We start from the raw sequence: 20,304 nt of genomic DNA, 5'->3' as shown, positions 1-20,304 counted from the left end.
ACGTGCATTGCAGCTCTTTTCTACCAGATTCGACTACTAAGCTCAGCTCTCCTCGATGTGGGGCTGTAGAGGGCCTGGGTTGGGGGTCGAAGGGAGTGGAGAAATGATGGTCTCCCCAAGGGGTGGATCAGCCACAGAGCCCTGAGCAGGTCCCTCTGTCCCAGTTACCCCCCTCCCATCCCGCTTTTAACTGACTACGGAGTGACCTCCCCTCTTCCCTGAGGGTTTGGATTGGGCAGTGTGGAGACAGTCCGAGGCAACCAGAATGTCCCAATGGGAGGGAATTCGCGGTCCCATTTGGGACGAAGGCCAGGCCAGGTACTTCCACACACACAGACTTGATGAAGCTCATCTACAGAGATGTCCATTCCTTCTCAGGTCGAGGCTGCGGTTTCCTCCCTTGTAAGATTAAATGATCTACTGCATCAGGCTCTCCGTTAGCCCCGGGGAAATACACACACGCAGATTCTGGAACATGACCTTTGCCCTTGAGGAACTCTGGGATAACTGGGGAGGCTGACCTTTAATTAGAGCAATGCACTGTCAAGGAAGGACATGCACAGTGTTTGGGAAGAGCAGGAAGTGCATAGCTCTGCCAGCAGCGGGGCGACAGGCATGGAAAATTACGGAGGAGATGACATTTGAGCTGATTCTCATAGGAGAATATGAAATTGAACTGACCGATTCGACAGGCAGAGGGACAGCCTGTGCAAAGCCTCTGAGGTCTAGAAGACTCAAAGGCCGGGAATTGCAGTTCGTTGGGGCATCTGGAGGGCCCGGTGCGTTTGGCAGGAAGGTGGAGCTGGAAAGGCCAGCAGCCACCTTGCGGTGAAGAACCTGACCACATGCTTGGCCGTGGGCTTTATCCAGCAGACACGGGGCCACCAAGGACTTTAAGTAGGATAGTCACAGGGTCAGATTATGGTTTAGAAGGACGCTTTTTGTGGGACTCTGGAGGGGGGACTGAATAAAATGGTGAAAAACCAGAATGGTGAGACCACTTAGGAAGCTGCTGTGACTGTCCAGGGAACCATGATGAGGCCCTGAGCTAACGGAGAAACACTGGAGTACAGACAAGGCACCCATCTGAGGAATCTTTTGAAGAGTAATTGGCAGGACCTGAAAATCAATTGGCTAGAGAAAGAGCAGTCAAGGAAAATGGCAGTTCAATGCAATAAGAACTGGTGAGCGTCTACCAGGGGCTGGGAGGCTCTGGAGACACAGGATGAATAAGGCTCACCATCTAGTGGAAACAGATAAGGAAACAGGTGATTTGTGAGTGACACAAACAGCTAACATCTCTCGAGTGCTTGTGCTCCACGAGCTCCAGGCTCTTTAGGGGTTTACTATCTAGCTCTCACCGCGGCCTGCGTGCCCTTACTTTCATCCCCATTTCCCAGATGAGGAGACTGAGGCACAGAGCAGCATCCCCATTTCCCGGATGAGGAGACTGAGGCACAGAGCAGTCCCTGCTCTTTCCCCCTTCAGCATATCACAACCAGGACAGAGTGTACACAGGGTTTTCTAGCAGTGTTTCAGGTTTCTGTTTGGACAGCTGGGTGGGTTATGGTTCAACGGGGATCACGAGGAGGAGGAGCGGGCTTAGGCCTGCTGCTGAAGTTATGAGTTTGCTTATGGTAAGCAAGCCAGTTCCGGAGGAGGAATAGATGTACCTTGCAGACTTTTTTCAGGGAGGAGGGGTAGGGTCATGCACTGAATATCTGTATCATCTATGTGTGTAGAATTATATGTTACATAACCACACATTATGGCTATTCATGCATATCTTTTCTCTCTACTGAATGGTCAGGTTCTCTGAAAGCTGGGACTGCATCTTAGATAGCTTCGAGTCCCCTAGAATATCAAGTCCAATACAGCAGACACCCAATAATTCTCTGTTGTCTGAGAGCAGGCGCCTGGCCTATTGTAGGGGGAAGAGCGTGTCTTGACAGATGCTCTAGGGCTTCGGGAGGCCTTCGGTCCAGGACCTTCAGGGTGCAGAGGTCGGGGAGGGGTGGGGCTAAGACAGCATTCTCACCATCAGCTGCTTGATGGTGGGGTGTTCCTCGGCCTCCCGGCCAGAGGCAGGCTCCTTGTGGACAATCTCCACTCGGATATCATTCTTGGCTGACACAACACCTTTGAGATCTGGAGGTAAAAAGAGGAAAAGTGTAGGTGACAGATTCAGTCTGCATCCTCAAGCATTAGGGCCTGAGATGTCAAGCCCCCACCACCCCCGTCGCCCCCAGAGTTGACCCTCCAGCCCCTGAACTCAGCAGCTTCACCACCCCTCTCCTGCCGACAGAACACCTGTCTGACTGTTCGGAGGGTCGTTAGGCCTCAGAGTTCTTTTTCTGTTGGCTCTTGGGCGCATGCACCTCAGCCTGTCACTGCCACTTCTGTGGCTCAAGAGGTTGTCCTCATCCATTCGTCCACCTTACAGAGCTAGGTCCTGTCATCCTGCGAAATTCTCACCTCCTTCTAGAAGTCTTCTCTGACCTACTATACCAGGCTCCGATCTCTCCATTCAGAGAGTCACACATCTGACTATTAGAAAGGATCTTAATGGTCAATCTCCTGCTCAAAGCAGAAACATCCCTGGTATGTGGTGGTCCAGCCACTGTATCAATACTTCCGTGAGGGAGGCTTTAAAACTTCTAGAGGAGGCAGCCAATTTATAGTTAGAGAGCTGTTAGAAAATTCTGGCTGAAATCTGCTCCCCTGTAATTTCCACTGAGAGGGTGGCGAGGGAGGTCCTGAGACCACACCATTGGGGGCAGTCAAGACCACCAAGGCCTCTTTGCTTGGGGTGGAGGAGCAGCTTCCTTCCATACGTGAAGGCTGCCGCGGGGCGGAGGGAACAGGCTTACTCTGATTATTCCTTTTGTGCCTTACGCTCACAGGATGTTAGAGTTGGGTAGGGTCGCAAAAGTCACGTCATCCAACCTGTTACTGTTACACGTGAGGAAACCGAGGCCGGAAACAGTTGTGGCCACCCAAGCTCACGTGGTAGAAGAGGTGGGACTAGAGGACTGTGTCTCCATTGTTTTCACCTCTGCCCTGTCATCGCATTTTTACACGTCTGCATGTGTCTATTACATATAACATCGGTGCTACGCCCAGGATGGAAACTCCGGACACACACGAACTTTAAGAGTACACAAACAGCAGGACTTTATTGCTAATGACTAAAGACCTTTAAACATCTGCACCAAGCGGGTCCTTGAATGCGCTTTTGTTTCTCATGTGTGAGTGACCTGCTTTTCTGGTTAGACTAGCAGATCTTGGAGGGCCAGGCTGGACACCCCGCCCTCCCCACTCCCTCCGATTTCTATAGGGTTCTATACAATGACATGTGTTTGATCCAAAGTGCTGGCTGACTGCCCTGTCGGGTGAAGTTCAGTTTAGTCCAGTTCACCCTCATTTGAGTGCCCATTATGTGCCAGGTGCCCGCAAAGCCCTGCTCGTACAGAGATGCATACGACCCCATCCCAGCCCCACAGCTCACAGCACCGTCAGGGCCCCTGCTCACTGCACTGCTGCTTACTTGCTCTCCGGGGCAGCCTAAGCCTGGCCTTTTTCTCTGTCCCCCTCCCTGAGATCCCGGGTCTCCCTCCCGTACTTCTCTGGGAGCGGGCACAGCAGAAGGCCACGATGGTTGCCATAAGGACGAGGAAGGCCACACCAGCTCCTACGGCCACCCCGATGATGACGGCCATGGGTACAGACTCTGTGGGAGAGAAGCAGACGCAGCTGACGAGGGGTCCGACAACTCACTCTTCCCCAGGGCCTCACCCAGTTCCCTTGGGTGCAGCCCCTGCCAAGCTGGGGCCAGACCACTGCACACGGGCCCTTCTGGGAAGTGCCTGTGGGGGAGTGGGGGGCAGGCACAGGCAGAATCCAGCAGGGTCAGCTCAGGTGGAACACGGGGTGGGCGAGAGGGTGGGAGCACCTGGGGAAGACACCAGAAAGGGTGGTGGGAGAGGGAGGCAAGCAGACATGGGAAGGAAGGGTCAGGGAGCGGACACGGGAGATGAGAGGCAAGGCTGAGCACAATTTAGCTCTCTTGGGCATTAAACCAGGAATATTCCATCACGCGGTAGCTGGAGAGTCTGAAGTCCTGGATTTTCTTTGAAAACTGACTGTGGTCACTGCCCTTGTCTGGTTTGTGCTTTCCCTCTCTTTCCTTTCCCAGGTGCAAAAGGCTGGACATGGACAACCAGCTTTTAGAGTCCTGAGAGTCGAGACAGCACGGCCTTCTGGGCACCAGAAATTGTAGGCGCCAGAGGCCCAAGTCTTAGAGGCCAGGGAACAGGATGACAGCTCCCCCCCACCCCACCCGCACCCTTTAAGGAGAAACGCCTCTTTTCCTGGACACTCCCTCCCCTCCAGGCCTGATCCTGCCCTTCCTAGGCTAGTCCTCTGGGCATCCTGGCACCCCTCCTTGGGAGGGGCCCCCAACTGTAGCTAGGCAAAGCCTCGCTCCCTGCTGAGTTTCTGTGGCCCCTGCCTGCCCTAGCCCAATAGAGACGGGGATGGGGCTGGGGTGGGAGTGCTCTTTCAGACAGACCTGGCCCTTCTGTGGCTGCATATGGGGACTGAGCACATGATTTTGGGCCCTGAATAGTCCTTTGGGAATAGAAATAGGGAATGCAGAGGCACAGAGAACTTCGGGCCCACCAAGTCCACACCTCTCATTTACGGATGGAAAAACTGAAGTCCAGAGAAGCCAAGTGATTTGGTCAAGGACACACCTCTGCAGTAGAGCCAGGGCAAATCCAGGTCTCCTTAGGTCCCATTCCCCAGCCCTCACCCTGATCCTGCCCAGCTCCGTCCACTCTATCACATGGCACCTTCCAAATCTCTCATGCTCTGTACAGCCCAGACTCCATCACTTCTGAGTAACTTACTTTACTTTCCTTATCTGTAAAATGGGATCATACTGTACCTACCCAGGGTGGTGTTGTGGGGTTTAGATGAGTTGAGGACAGGTAAAGTTCTAGGAACTGAGCCTGGCACCCAGCCCTACTCAGCCTCTGTTCCTGTTTCTGTACGGAAAAGAGGGCTGTAGCAGATCTAAATCTTAAAGGATAGGAAAGTTCCTTGTAGGGCTGGAGCTCCCTCCTGCCTGCCTGCCTGCGGCCCACACTCCTCAGTGTGGACCACTGTGGGAAGTCCATGTATTTATCTCGGGCTGTGCATTAACCTCTCATTGTTTTCTTTAAAGGGAGGAAGAAAACTGCAACCCTGGCGCTTGGAGATGCTGCTGGGAGGAGGTAGCGGGTCCCCTCCCCCTGGAAGGATCAGGTGCTTGTTTGTTGGCAGTTTTGGTGGTTATGCTGGTGCATTCCTGCTACCCCAGCACTGGCACACCAGCTCATGTGTGAGCTGCCCACTGCTGGCTGAGAGACCACTGTCAGATTGGCGGGGAAGGGGATGGGGAAGATGTGGGTAAGGCAAACATTCTGGGATGAAAAGTGGGAGGTGCTTGGGTCGGTCTCAACAGTCAGGAGTGAATGGACTTGACCTCACTGACAAATAAATGATTCTGTCTCCAGGTTTTAATTCCATCAGGCAAGGAAAACTGCTTTGGAAGCTCGTTGGCTCCATGTTTTTCCATTTTATTAATTTGGGTTTGATTTCCTTTCTCCTCAGATTCCTAGTAAAAAACTTGGTCTTATCTCAGCGGAGCTCAGAGCCAAAGGATGACCATGGAAGGTTCCTTAACCTCTCTGGGCCTCAGGGTCGCACCTGTAAAACTAGAGAATCAAGGAAGTGGTTTCTAAGGTGCCTTTTGCCTCTGGCACCCTGTGAGTCCACATGTCCTTGAGTTGTTAACGGCCCGGGGGGCACCATCTTATCTGGAGAACTGCCCCTGAGCGGGTGGGTAGGGGCAGGGGGAGAGAGTCTGGTGGGGCCAGGGGGGCCAGGAGCGGCATTCCTTCTATAGCTCGCCTGTGTGCGCTTCTCCTTGCCTGGCTTCCTGAGGTCTGGCCTAGGCTGTGTGTGCTGGTTGTTCCTCGCTGGACAGAGCAGCCCTGGGACGTCCTAGAGAGGGGCTGGAGGGAGGGGCTGCCCTTCTGCTCAGCTTCCTCTCCATGCAAGGACGTGGCCTGGGCACGAGGAGTCTCGGCCACGGAGGAAGGGGTCAGGGACCTCTGGGTGAGTGTGAACAGACACACGTGAGATGGAGACAGGCAGGAGACGCCATCCCGAGCACTAGGAGAGGCTTTCAGGGGCCTCAGGGAGAATATAGCAGGAGCTTGGTAACTGTTGCCTCGGTGGGCTTGCCTGTGCCCCGACTGGAGCTTGTTGAAGGAACTGCCCAGCCCTAGCTCCTGCAGGGCCAGTGCAGAGGGAGACCTAGGGCAGAGGACCCCACAGCTTTGGAATGGCCTTGGTCAGCCTTGTGGAGTCAAGTTTGCAGTGTCTTGATTCTCTTTTCTTGGTTTCTGCTTGGAGGGTAGGGGCAATTGTCTCCTGTGGGGCCTAAGACAGAGCAGCTCAACCCAGGGAGCCTGAGGACCATCTGCTTCCAGGTGCCCGGGGAGGGAGGCACCGCCAGCAGCTCAGCCTGGTGATGGCAGTGCTGTAGGGAACTGCAGGAGCAGGGGAGGAGGCAGCCAGCGAGAACGCATGGATTAGCATGGATTATGTAGGTGGCAGCAGTGCCCGGACGCCCTGCCGCCCTGGGAAGCCATGGCCAAGCTGGTGATGATGCTGAGAAGCTGGAGGAGTCAGGGAAAGTGTGGACTAGAGGGAGGCCAGGCGGGGGCTGGACGGGCGGGGGCGCTGTCCCCAGAGGGGAGGAGCCAGGGCTTCTGAAGGGAAGGGATGAGGGAACGGAGCAGGAGGAACAAGAGCCAGAGTCACTGCCAGCTGCACGGAGCCTGTGGGCTCTGGTGGTAGTGAGGTAGGAGACAGGTCTCCGGGGTTCATACACCCACGCCGGCTGGGAACCCCTCTCCCTGCTGTTCTGACTGCACTGAACCCTTGAGATGGGGGAGGGCAGAGAAGTTAGTGGCCTGCACAGGCCTCCCTACCCCCTTCGGGGTTCCCTCCCCCACTAGCCCCGAGATCCCTTCCCCCCATCCCGGGGAGGGGGGTTTCTTATGTCTCCTTCCGTACCTGCTTCCAGCCCGGCTCCCGACTTCATTTCCGAACCTGTTTGGAAATAAAGCAAGCGTCCACAGCCAGGGCCTGGCTGGCCAGGGTGGGGTGGGACCGGGGGGACGGCCACCTGGAGGAGGCTGGGGTGTGGGGGCTCCCTCCTCAATCATGTCTCTGGGATCACCCAACAGACCCGGGCTAGCCCAACTGAACTTGGAGAGACTTAGGGACTCCAGAGGGAGGGGAGGGACCAGAGAGAGAAGTCAAGGCTGGTGGGGGTCTGGGATGTCGGGGTGAGGACACTAAGAGGAGGGCATAGGGGTAGAGGCACTGAGGGGAAGACATGGAGGGTAAGCAACAGGGGATTGGAGGTTTGGGATGATGTGTGGATGATATTATGCAAGTCATGTGCAAAGCATTATGCAAAGCAGCACCTACTAGGAAAGAGGTGTTGGGGGACACTGTGTGATCCACAGGGTAGTCCTGAGGCCCGAGGGGCCCCGCTGGGACCACCTGCTTGGCTCCAAGCCTCTTGGCAGGGCCTGACAGCCTCTGGGTGGCTTCATCTTGGAGGGGTCAGAGAGTGCCAGGGCTGAGGGCCCCTGGTCTGCCCTGTCAAAGGATGTCAAGGTCTGCAGCCCATGTTAGGACCCAGTACACTGCTGGTGTCCCCAGCTTCTCTGGATCCCCCTCTACGCCCGTCCCAGTCTCCCCACCCTTTGGTCTGTTTGAGAGCTTCGAGTAGAGCCTGGAGTTCATGAGCAGGAGCCAGGCCGTCTGTACCCAGAATCACAGTGGGGTGAGCTTTCCCCTCCCTCCTCTTCCTCCTTCCCAACACCCCCTACCCAGCTCTTCTGTCCGGTGCTGCGCCCAGGCGTCTCCTTTGGGGCACAGTGGTCCATGTGCCTCCCATGTCCCTGGGAACTGCACAGGGTCTGAGACCTGTCCCGTGGCCCAGGTGCTGGGGCAGCTCAATCACTTCCCTTTAGCTCAGCTTGGGTGCCTCTGGGGGACTTCTGGGTGCTGGACCGACTTGTCATGCTAAACAGCTGGGCCAGGTTCTCCAGCACGGCTACCCTGGGGAATCACAGTGTCCCACCCAGGGTCCTGGGCCGCTTCTCAGCAGATCACACACCCCTGATGGCACTTTGGTTGCAGACAAGGGCCCATCAGGGAAATGCTGACCGCACGCAAGCCAGAGCCTTTAGAAGGCGTTGGCATCTCATCATGGCCTTTAGCTTGGCTCGCTCTTGGGGTCCCCTTTCCCTGAAACGTCACCTTGAAGGGCAAGCTCCCGAGTAGCTTTCTTCCGGGTGCAAGCTCGTGCCCCTTGCCTGGGGGCAGCTGGGCCAAGGAGGGCCGCTTCTGCTGACCTGGCCACGGCTGGTGGCAAGTGAGCAGCAGCTCTGGGACTCGTCCTCGGGCCCCAGCCCACCGGTAGCCTCCACAGGCACTCTGTCCCCTCAGGACCCTGGAAGATGTTGCCTGGGGCCCGGCCCTCGGTGGGGCCCCCTGACCCCCACCTTGCTCCTTGAGCCGGATGATCTCTGTGTCGGAGCCGAAGCTGTTCCAGGCCGTGCAGTTGTAGATGGTCTGAAAATCAGCCCTCACGATGTTGCTGATGGTCAGGGTGGAAATGACACCCTCCTCCGTGCTGACCGTCTCCACCGTGTAGCGTCCCGATGTCCCCGACTCCAGCACATTCTCCTTCCACGACCAGGCCTGCCGGGGTGCCGGAATTAGGAGGAGACCCCACCATGGCCACCCACACCGGGACCACCACGCCGTCTCCTTCTCCAGGGCTGACACTGCCAGGCTCACATGCCACCAGCCCTGGCATGTGTACACACACGTGTACACCCCCCCAACATACCTTGAACACACACACACCACACACGTAAAGACCCATCACAGCACATGCACACACCATACCACACACACGTACACACATGTACACACACCCAAACACACCACAAACGTGCACATGCCACACACAGAGCGCCAACATGTGTGCATACGGGTACATGGGCACACACCACAGCATAAACACGTGTACATACGTAAACATGTTACAGCACATACACACACCACTCCACACACAGCACCAGCAGGTGTCCACACAGGTGCACACAACACACCACAAACAAGCACACACACACACACACACACACACACGTTGGGCCACCTTGGACGGCATTTCCATAGAGAAGGGGTCTTCTCTGGATCTGCACAGGAACATCTTTTCAGGACATCAGGGGATTGTGGCAGCCGCTAAGCCCCTCCCCGCAGACCCTTCTGGCACAGCGCTGCCTCCTGGCCAGAGGAGGCAGAGGACCAGCCCCAGAGTGGCGGCGTCTACTTCTGTTACCTTTATGTCTGCTTGTATTCTGAGAGTTGTGTTTGTGGTAATCTTACCCTATCTTAGTTTATAAGGATGGTAGTATAATTTTTCCCAGAGCTGTTTCACGTGCACTGCAGGCTCCCCGCCCATCCTGTTTGCTCACAGTGTTTGTGAAAATGTGGCCATGCGTGTAGGTCAGTGCTTGGAGGGCCGTGGGAACTGGGGGTGGCTTCTCAGACTCAGCACTATTGACATTCTTGGTTTTTTTGGGGGGGCTATCCTGTGCATCGTAGGATGTATAGCAGCATCCTGGCCTTTACTCACTAGAGCCAGTAGTTTCCCTCCTGTTGTGACAACCCAAAATGTCTCCAGACAGTGCCAAATGTCCCATGGGGGCTAAAATCAGCCCGGTGAGAATCGCTAGCCTAGAGTTATATGTGTGAGGAGAAAGACTGTATGGCTATGCTCAAGAGTAAATGGGATGTTACAGTGAGCCTGTGTTGCACTTATAATTTAAAACAATTAAAGAGTGAAGGGAACAGGGAGGCATAGGTATTAGGTCTAGGTGTAACTTCCTGCACTTTTTGTGGAACTCTTCCAGACAGTGAGTGAAGTGAATGCCTGAGAAATGTGTAACAGCAACGATGCTCTCAGCTTGTGTACAAGAGGGCACCCGGAGTTTGCACAGCCTCCGTGTCCCAGCCCCACGCATGCACGGCCCATGGTTGTGGAGCGTGTGCTCCTGGTACTACTGGGCCATGAAATGCAGAACTGCCCTGTAGAGTTGGCCTGGGGCAGCCTCCTAGCAGGACTGTCCTAGGCACTGGGGCTTACGAAAAATAATATCTGCTCCTCCACCCCGTGCTGTAAAATGTTCACCTTTCTCAGTTTTTGTGCTTCCACCAGTTTCAGCGAGACTGGGGTGGAGGATGCTCTTTCACAAATGCAAATACCTGGGAGGGCTCAGTGTGAACTACTCAGGTGGCTTTAGCTGCACTGCAGAGACAAGTGTTCCGAAGAAGGGAGGGAGAATAGAATAGCACTTTTAGAGGGAAAAGCTTGATAAATGGGGCAGCGTTTGTTTGCTACAGATGGCAAGCAGTGGAGGCTGATGGAGGGGGATTGTGGGAGGTGCAGAAAGGGGTTTGCCCACCCTAAGCTGCACTCTGAATAGGATTTTTGCCAAGGACTGGCCTTGAACTTAGAAAAGAGAAGAAATTGTGTATCTTTTCCTTCTGCTCCCCTCACTTGCAGATGAACCCAGGGAAAGGAGACTGCCTGTGAGTTTTGTCTCTTCATGATGACTTTCCAAGAGAGCAAGGGAGGAATACTTTCCCCACTGAGGAAAGGAAGTGCAAAGGTGGGCACTGACTTCCAGGTGGGCAGAGATGGCCCGCCAAGTGCTAAGTGTGGCCTCCCAGCCCCTGCCCTGGAGCACTCACTATTCGGTCGGGTGGCGGTGTGCTCCGGATGAAGCACTTGATCTGGCCCTTCTCTCCGTGGAGGGCGTGCTGAGTCTGCGTGCTGGAGATGATGGGGGGTCCTGTGGGGGAGACAGCATTACATCAGGGATTCAGGAAGGGCAGGTGCTGGGCTGGGCCCCTCACGGGCAGGTTCAGAAGTTTATTCCTTATTTCAGTCATTCAGCAGACATTTTCCTGAAGGCTTGTGTGTGCAAGGTGAAGTGCAAGGCAGGGTCCGTGGAGACAAATCAGGCATCAGTCATGAACCTCTTAGGGGTCCTGAGTGGATGCTTCTAAATCAGAATGCCCAAAAGACAGGGCATTCAGGGGTTCAGAATGAGTCACCCCCAACATGTTCTTCTGTGGTATGTGGATTATTTTGAACCCTGTGGGCGCAAGAGAAACTTCTGCCTCTACAAAACTACCTGCAAGAATTTAAATTAGGGGCCTTGCCTATAATAAGAGGTTATCAGAAATAACCTATGTATATATTTTTTGATCTAGTTATATGGCAGGGAAAGCTGCTGATTACTGAACATCTGCTTTTCTTCTTGTCCTGCCCTGACCTTCCTCCCCTCTGAAGCCCCAAGTTGCCTCACCTTAGCCTTAGCTCAGAATGCCATATACACCTCATTTTAGCTTTCTGTCCCTCTCTCAGGTATGTGGAGTTCCCATATGAACTTAGTAATTAAACTCGGCTATTTTCTCTTGTTAATCTGTCTTATGTCGATTTGATTATTCAACCCGCCAAAAGCACCAGAGGAGGGGAGGTGGGTGTCTGTCTCCCTTTCCCCACAAACATAAATAACTGATAAAAGTTGGCGAGTGTTGGGACCACAGGAGCGTACAGATGAAGTGCTAACCTGCTTCAGAGGAGAGAGAATAGTTCCACCTGGCGATAGGGGACGCTTTATGAGGGAGATAGTCAACCTGAGAAGGGAGTGGGGGAGCTGCCTGGGAGGAAGGGATACAGCGCTCACTGATAGCACCTCCGTCTTAGCCTGTTCCATCTCAAGCCATTCTCACCGATCGCCAGTAGAGGGCGCGCTTGCCTAACAAACCGGGTGTGCAGGGCCGGGCGGGGCTTCCAGGGAGGAAGAGAGAAATGGTGTGTGGGGAGTTTCCTCTTCTAGTGGAGGAATCACACCCTCGACAGGCTGAATGCACTGTGCACGTTTATCTCACACGTCTCAGGAGATCCCAGATGGCCCAGTGAGACCACGGCTCCCAAACTGACCCCAGCATCTTCCCATCGTGCGCGCGCCCTGAGGTGTTCTCCTACAGGGAGGGGCTGCCCACCCACCTGTGTCTCAAGTACCGCAGCACAGAACCTAGCGAGTCCACCGGAAGTCCCGTGGTGCTTCCAGTCCAGTCTGCCTTTGATCTACCCTGTCTTTGCTGTGTGCGGCCCACCGGGCAGTGAGAGGGTGGTGGAAGAGCGGCTAGTTCAGCCATTTGCTGAGCCAATTTCCTGGGTGTGTGGGCGATTGAAGCAAGGGGTGAAGGGGTGGAGGCCCTGTGCCACCTTCCCAATCCCTGGGGTAAAGGCTGGGGCTTAGGTGGCAGGAAACAGAAGGAAGAGAGGCAGAGAAAGGGAAATGAGGACAGGCAAAATTATGCTGGGAACAAAACAAAAACCCCTGCAAACATAATTGCTGTTTATTAGTCACCTTAATTAAACCAGATTTGCATTTCTATGAGTAGCTCTCAGCCAACGGGGAAAAAAGCTACTGGGAGACACTCAGGTGACTTCCACTGAGTTTAGGAGCAAATGGCATGGAGCCGGGGGAGGCTGATGTCAGGGACCCTCAGGATAAGGGCTTCCACACTCAGCTGGGTTATGAGTGGGCTGAGCCCTTAGCACTGAGAAGCCTTTGGCCAAAAGGCAGGAGGACCGGGTGTCTCAGGACCTTGATGGGGCTTCGTTCTGCTTCTGGGCTGAAAGTGATGGAACCATAATACATTTTCCCCATCACTTCTCAGGAGCTAGGAATCTCCTGGGGAGTTCTCAGGCCAGATTCATCTGTGTAAATGTGCTTCTTAAAAGAAACCAGAAATCAGAATAGCGGTAACGGTTCATCTTCCCTTCCTGCGTGCAGATCTCGGAGTGAGCCAAAGCACTGACATCGGTGCCCGCTGGTCCACCACAGGGCAATGGCCAGCAGTCCCCACCGGCTGGGATTTGTTTTGATGAGAACCCCATTATTCCGGATCCTTTCAGAAGGTCAGATCCTCAGTCTAGTCCAGGCCCCGTTGCAGAGGTCTGCACTGTCCTTTCACCTACTCTGCAGATGCCTGGGAAGGCTGGCAGGCTTCTCCCCCTGGGCCCGTTAACTCACCCCTCTGCCTGAGGGTGAGATGACCCTGAGCAGAAACAAACAGCTTCCTTGTTTCACTCCCATCCCTTGGGTGTTTCTCTTCCTGGCAAACTAGGGGAGCTTGTGTGGAAGGATTGGAGGCAGAAGAGGGAGATGGAAAGCCAGACCCTGGAGGGAGCAGATTAAACTCTGGGCGGACGCCAGGGCCCAGTCTGGGTGCCCCATCCAAGAAAAATGTCCCTCTGAGATGTGCGTTCCCTCCTCAAGAAACCACTTTAAAATCTCTGCTGGGAAATGCTTGCATGTCTGAAGTGACAATGGAATGTCAGTCCCTCCTTTATCTGCCTGGGTTTTCCTCAGAAATTAGGATGTTCCTTTAAAAGCTTCAGGCCCGGGTACCCTGGAGGCCACATGTGAGTCTGAAGGCCCCAGCCAGCTGGTCACGGGGTGCGCGGACTGGAGCGGCCGCCGCAGTCATGGGCCCTCCCAGAGTTGGCAGCGGGAGAGGCTGATTTCACTAGGGCCTGGCGCCTGAGCTGCGTGTCAGACACCGGAGCGGCAGAAAAAGGCTGCAGCTGGTGTTGCCATGGATATACAGAGGCACGATCAGATGCTGTTATTTTTAGCCCTGCAGTGCCAATTTATTGGTGGCGTCCTAGGGACACACAAGAAAGGCAGGAAGTCTCCTGAGTCAGGGTGTCTGCCCAGCACAGGTAGCCTGTGAATACTGTGGGGTCTGGGGCTGCCACAACGCTTGGGGAGGGGAGAGGAAAGGAAATAGATGGACTGGGGCTGGCTTATGGGGTCAGCAGAGGGGGATGGCTGAGAAGTGGGAGCATAGGAAAGGCTGTCAAGGGCGGCTTCCTGGGCCCAGATGGAGCCTACTGGGCACATTTCTAGAACTCGGCTCAGCACCTCCCTAGGGCTCTGGCAGACTGTGTCGGGAGCAGGGCTTGCAAAGGGTCATGGGCATGACAGACATGAGGCGGGACACCAGAAACCCAGCCAAGTGGGGAAGTTTGCAAGTGGCAGAAGGACTGGACCTTAGTGTTTCTCACCCTCTCAAACCAACACCGGGCGTTCCAACTGAGGCCCAGGCACTTATTGCAGCAGGGACAATGGATCTCTATCCTGGTGCCACAGACAGCTTGGGTCAGACCTGAGCTGGGTCCCAGCTTCTCCACAACCCGCTACATCCCCTCGGCCAGGTCTGGTCTCAGCCCTACCCCGAAATGCTTCCTAGAATAGTCATGTATTAGCTCACACTGTGTTCTTATAGAGATATGAAAACACTCTCCTGCTGTAATGATTTGTATTATATGTAGTAAGGCACCTTCCCTTCCCTTAATGGGACCCTCTGATCGCTTGGTCTTGTGGGCATGGTGACAGGTCTTCCTGGTTGAGCTGCTTTAAGGCAGTGGGAAGAGGCCAGTCAGGAGTCCGGAGGTGCTTCCTTAAATTCCCACCAGGGCTGAGGGCACAGTTAAAGGGTGGATATGGCTTTGGCTGCCCAGTGACCCTCGGGCCCTTTTTTCTTGGCCAGGACAAGATTCATAAGCTACCACTCTTAGGGCTGAGACCCCTTAGAAGATAACAAAGAAGCAGGGAGGTGACGAGAAAACTACCCCGGTCCTTCCTCATGTAAGGGTTGAGCTGTGACAAACTGGAGAAGGTGGACATCATTGCCCGGGACCCATAGTTGGAGGTGGTAGCAAGGCCCAGGACCAATGACAGCCCTTTGGGACACTGCCTGGGACCAAGATGCCTTGGGTCCCTCTCCATCCCTCCCTCCCACCCCCTGTCCTTGCATGAGTGGGGATCTTACCATTGACGGTCAGGGTCACCTCTCGCTCCCCGGCTCCCACCCGGGGCACCACCGCTCGGCACACATACTTCCCAGCATCCTCCTGGCGAACGGCTTTGAGGGTCAGGGTCTTTTCATTGCTCAGGACCTAGGAGAATCAGGGAGGATGAGACATGAAGAGTGGGTGCGGGCTCTGTCTGTCTCTCAGAAGCAAAGAGTCTGAGAAGCAGGCCTGCTGGACTGGGACAGGTCTGTCTCCAGCATGTCAGGAAAAATCAGGGCTGGGGTAGGAGGCAGATGTTGGTTACACAGCACACACGTGTGGAAGAGCCCACAGCACCGAGGAGGAACTCTGGGTGCCTGAAAGGCTACATCCCGCTTCAGCCCTCAGGGGGGACGCACGGGAGGAGTGTGGAAGAGGATGGGGATCCCTGGCTGAGCCCTGAGGTGTTCTCATAGGGAGGGGCTGCCCACCCACCTGGGCCAGGCTGACCATGGGTGAAATGACCCTACAGCTGAACTTTGAGGGTTCCCCAGACCTACCTTTTCCAAGCCCTCTTCAGCATCCCATTGGGATGTGGTTTGGGGTGAAGAGAACAGACTTTGGCATTGGCCAGGTCTGAGTCGGAATCCTGGCTCCAACGGTGACTCCCTGTGTGGCTGTGGGCAGTTACGTATCTTCTCTGATGCTGCCCCCTTGTCCCTACACTGGGGCAGCGAGCTCACAGGGTAGTGCAGTGTGTGGCACAGAGCCAGCTGGCCACGTGGAGGGTGGTTTCCTTCTGCCTCTCCTCCCACCTCCCGCCCAAGGCTCTCGCTGGTCCTCCTGAGACAAACTCTCATGCACACTAAAGAACACGCACATTTTTAAAGAGGAACACAGGAAGAGAGCAAAGCTTAACCGAAAAGCTAACGGGTCACTTAACCCTGGGGAAAGTAGAAAAGCCTTCCTACCCCCCGCGTCTTGGTGACCACCTGGTTTTGTCATCAAATTCATGACCCAAACACTGTAACGACTGCAGGTGTTTAGGGCTGAGGAGGTGCATGTGGGTACCTGGGGTTCCCTCTCTTCTTTCTGGAGTCCTTCCTTTAGCTCACTGGAGGCTGACACCCCCAATATGAGCCAGAGGGGCCCTGGCAAGCAGTTCCTTCCAGGCCCGCAGTCCCCCCAGCTCTGCCAGAGGCTTCTGGCGTCTGAGCGGCCGACTCACCACGCCGGAGCCCCGCTTCATCCAGACAATGGTCAGGGATGGGTTTCCGGTCCAGGCGCAGCTGAAGACGGCATCGGAGCCCAGATCCACGAGCAGGGACTGGGGCTCCGTTGTCATCCTGGGTCCGACTGCGATGGGAGGAAGCAGGAGACGGCTCTGGGGACCCTCTTTGCTGCTGCCCCCCTTCCCCACCCTGGCTGTGTACCTGTGCTACCTCAGTCCCCTCCAGCCCATTCCCTTACATTTCAGTCCTTTGCCTTTCTGGGCCTGGGGTCAGGCCGTAAGGAAGAGACCCCTCTCCCCTCTCCCAGCCTCCCTCGGGCCCATCGCAGGAGTAGGCAACACCAGTCCTGGGAAAAGGGTACTCTGGCCCTGTTTGTGCCTGGATATGCCCTCAGGGCTCTCCCATCCCCTTCCCTCTGTCCTGGTCCTGGGAAGCCCCCATCCCAATTTGTGGGAGAGGGCCCTTCCTCCTGCCCCAGAATCTTGGGCCTATAATCTGCATGAGTCTGTCTTCAAGTCGACTGGCCGCTCCCTGAGCCTCCCAGGTCCCTCCTAGTGGCTCGGAGGTAAGAAGTGGAGGAGGCTGGGCAGCTGCCTGCTCTCAGGTTGGCCTCTATTCCCAGCCTCTTTTTCAGCCCCACCTGTTTCCCACGCCCCTGCTTATGTTAGTGAGGTTAATGGAGGCTCCTCTCTGCCTTTCTTCCATTTTCTCCACCAGGAACCCGAGCCTCCTGCAGACCAAGCCTGGTCCCCAGAGTGAGTGTGATGGTGGACCTTCAGGCATGGGATGGAGGCTGTGCAGAGAGCTGCTCTCAGAGAGCAGAGGAGTGTGAAATCCGGGGTCAGGAGCCTGGATTAGTCCCTCGAGGTAGAAAGTACTCCCTACTGAGGCTGTTGGGGGCAAGGAGCGGGTCAGGTGTGAAGAAAGTGTGTGTAAGTGCTTTTAAAGCTGGGAAGGAAGACGAGGAGCTAATGTGTATCATTAGCTGTGAGGTCTCTGCCAGGCCACCAGGGAGGAGAGGGTTGTCTCTGAGCCCTGAGTGGGAGGCAGTGGATTGGCTCAGAGCCTAGTCTTAGGTCTCATTCTGCCACTTCCTCACTGTGTGACCTCCAGCCTCTGTCCTCTCATCTGGGTAATGGGAACAATTCCTGCCTCCCTGTGTTGTTTTGAGGGTCACCACATGAGGAGGCTCTTTGCAAAGTGCACAGCTTCATGAGCTTCCGAAGCATTGTTACATTGTGTGCAGTGACTCCAGCACCAGTTCTCACCGCCCTCAACAGAGACACCCGGGTGCCCGCTCCCCAGGGGAAGCCCTCAGCCAGTGGCACTCACAGTAGACGTCCACCGTGCGACTGATGTTGGTGCTGCCCAGGGCATTGGTCACCTCGCAGGAGACAGGCTCTGAGAAGTACGTGTAGTCCACAGTGGTCCGATACACTTCTCCAGATGCTTCCTTGATGATCTGGCCCCGCTTGGCCCACCTGCAACACAGGCCCCATGGGCTGGTGTGACCTCAGACGGCAAGGGTGTCCCTCGCTCCCCGGCGAACTTCTCTTTGGAAGCTGGATGCATCCAGCCCACAGGACATCGTCCTGGCCTGGGCAGCATGGGGCAGGTCCCTCAGGGGAAATCTCCACAGAGGGATTGCTTCCAGGGACGGGGAGCAGTAGGTAATAGAGGTGGTGGGCTTTGGTCTGAGGGTCACCAGGTGGTCAGTGGCACTGGACAAGTGGTGTATTCTGGAGGGAGATGTGTTGACTCTTCAGTTTGGCCAGCCCATCTGGCTGGCTTGCCGATGGATAACCCAACTGTCAGTGCCCAGACAGTGTGGCTGTCCTGCTGTGAGCTGTCAGGGACCCTGTCCTGGGCCACGTTGGAGAAGAAGGAGGCTGAGTTCATGACCTCAGAGGCCTTGCACATATACATGCCTGCACACACGTGCATGAACATGCGTGCACACACATACAGGAAAATGAGGCTCCAGGAAGCTTGACTTCCAGACAAGGCAAGAATCTGATGGAGAGATGTTAGTCCCGACTGCCCCTCCCACGCGGCCAGCTCTCTCAGACCTCATGTCCCGACTCCTGCTCCCAGGACAGGTCCCCTCACGGTGCCCCTGCTCTCCCTGACAGCCCTTTCACCCCTCACCCCCAGGGATGGCACTTGCTCTTTTCCACTCTGGCTCAGCTCCATCCGTCCTGGTTTGGTCAGGGAGGCAGGAAGAAGGCTGTGCTGACTTCTTTCCTCAGCCAATCATCTGATCAGTACCCATCGAGGGGAGAGACCGAAAAGCCTCAGGCCTGTCCTGGTCCTGGCCCTAGGGTGGTGATGACTGCACTGGACCAATGACAGGCAGCCTGCTACCCGTGGGACAGTGCTAGCAGCCCCCAGGGTGCATGTGTGTGCATGTGTGCAGGTGGGGGCTTTCCTTACAGGTCCCCAAGGAGAGAGTTCACAGCTTCCCCCTGGTTTAATCCCATTGTGGACAACACTCACTTTTTGAAATTACAAAGCTTCCAGCCAGGTTCCTCCTACAGTTCAAGCTTATTTTGGGATGTATGTCTTTACCAGCACTGGAGAGGTTCCCTGGCCCCCACAATGATTATGCTGTGACCACGGCTCCCTGTAACCACAGCTTCCCCGCTGGCCTTGCCTTCACCCCCCATTTTCTCTTATTCCCGGAGCCTTTCCTGGTACCCCAGAGGCCTGTCTTTTGTTCTTTTCTCTCTCAGTGTCCAGCCGAGGCCACCCCTCCAGCCCCGAGAGACGGCTCTCTCTCGGCACCACTCGGAGCTCCCAGGCTGGCACCATGTGGTTATTATTGTGAATTAATATCACGTAATTATTAAGAACACGATTAATAATAACAATTATTGTTTAACAACAGAGCAAACCATGCTCCCTGAGAGCTTAAGGAGCTTCCCAACAAACCATTATGAGTTATTCATGAATCACTTCAATTTCTAACTTTAATTTAATGACCAGACTTAATAGGCACAGTCCCTGCCTGAGGCAGATGAATTCAGCCCCAGACGCACTGTTGGGGATCGGTGTTCAACATCTACTCCTTCCATTTGGCTGAAATGAGGGGGTCAGGGGGTGTGAGGCCAGGCAGCTGGCTGTGCTGGGAGGGAGGGCCAGCCCCTGCTGCTCTGCTCAGGCAGAGGGGCTCCTGGTAGCTGACAGAGGGGAGGCTGGGGCTGGGGGCGGGTGTGGGCCCGTGAGCTGCTTCTGATGGGCAGTCCTCTTCCGTCATTGGAGGGGTTCCTGGAGAACATGCCTGTCCGGGATCCCACACAGTGTAAGTTGTGGGTGCCGGAAGCTGCACCCCCTGGGGCTCGCACAGGCCTGGAGCCCAGTGGGACGGCCAGGGGCCTACTAAGCTCTCTTGTCCCCAGCAGAGCTGTGCTGTCTGAGCCTGGCCGTCTGTACAGCCACTGCCCTTAGCTCCCCAGGCCTGTCTCTATCTTAGAGGCAGAGGGGGAAGAGCAGGAGGAGTTCTGAGACTATCTTCTCCCAGGACCATCGCAGGAGCTGGCTGTGGGGGCTGAGCCTTTCGGGGATACCCCAAGAATCTCCTGCTCACCTCTCACTCAGGCAATCTCCTTCTCACTCATGTTTATCCCCCATCCCACACCCAAACCCCCCCTCTTGTGGGGGGATCCCTTCCAGAACCTCAAAACTCACATTCAAGCAGCTGGCCACAGGATCAAGGTGAATCAGAGGGCAAGACGTCCTCCCCCTCAACCCCTTAGCTCTTCTCTCGGTTCCTTGGCTTAGCTTCCTCTTGCTTCTCTCTCCTCTTGTCCCCTCACCCTCCCACCACCCGCCTACCCGCTGCCTCACCTAGCGCCTCGGAACAGAAGTTAAGTTAAGCCTTTCCTAACGATGTCTAACTTGGCCTGAGCAAATGTAAGAGGATGAATTATTTACATCACAGAATCAGGGGGTCTGGCATGTCACAACCCACAGGCTGTCCTCAAGTAGCCCCGAATTCCACAGTGTGTAGGGGTTCCCAACCTGTACCTGCGGGGTCCCTGAGGGAGCCTCAGA

At 55.4% G+C, this 20,304-nt stretch overlaps 1 protein-coding gene across 6 annotated transcripts in view; it reads right to left on the bottom strand.

Annotated features, from left to right (window-relative positions):
- The window catches only part of KIRREL3 (kirre like nephrin family adhesion molecule 3), a 563,502-nt gene that overhangs the window by 3,074 nt on the left and 540,124 nt on the right, over positions 1-20,304 (bottom strand). For 3 of the 6 annotated variants that reach the window (XM_019710496.2, XM_074321188.1, XM_074321191.1), the window contains 8 exons: positions 17,584-17,732; positions 16,248-16,375; positions 15,058-15,184; positions 10,894-10,994; positions 8,634-8,832; positions 7,129-7,164; positions 3,548-3,730; positions 2,039-2,148 (listed from right to left, as the gene is read on the bottom strand). In XM_019710496.2, the coding sequence (XP_019566055.2) occupies positions 2,039-2,148; positions 3,548-3,730; positions 7,129-7,164; positions 8,634-8,832; positions 10,894-10,994; positions 15,058-15,184; positions 16,248-16,375; positions 17,584-17,732 (1,033 nt within the window). The remainder of the gene's footprint in view (positions 1-2,038; positions 2,149-3,547; positions 3,731-7,128; positions 7,165-8,633; positions 8,833-10,893; positions 10,995-15,057; positions 15,185-16,247; positions 16,376-17,583; positions 17,733-20,304) is intronic. The other 3 variants (XM_019710497.2, XM_074321190.1, XM_019710500.2) reach the window with 3 other exon arrangements.

The sequence above is a fragment of the Rhinolophus sinicus genome, linkage group LG16 (genome assembly GCF_036562045.2).
Source record: "Rhinolophus sinicus isolate RSC01 linkage group LG16, ASM3656204v1, whole genome shotgun sequence".
NCBI classification, from domain to species: Eukaryota; Metazoa; Chordata; class Mammalia; order Chiroptera; family Rhinolophidae; genus Rhinolophus; species Rhinolophus sinicus.
This window is presented reverse-complemented; position numbering and strand designations above follow the sequence as displayed.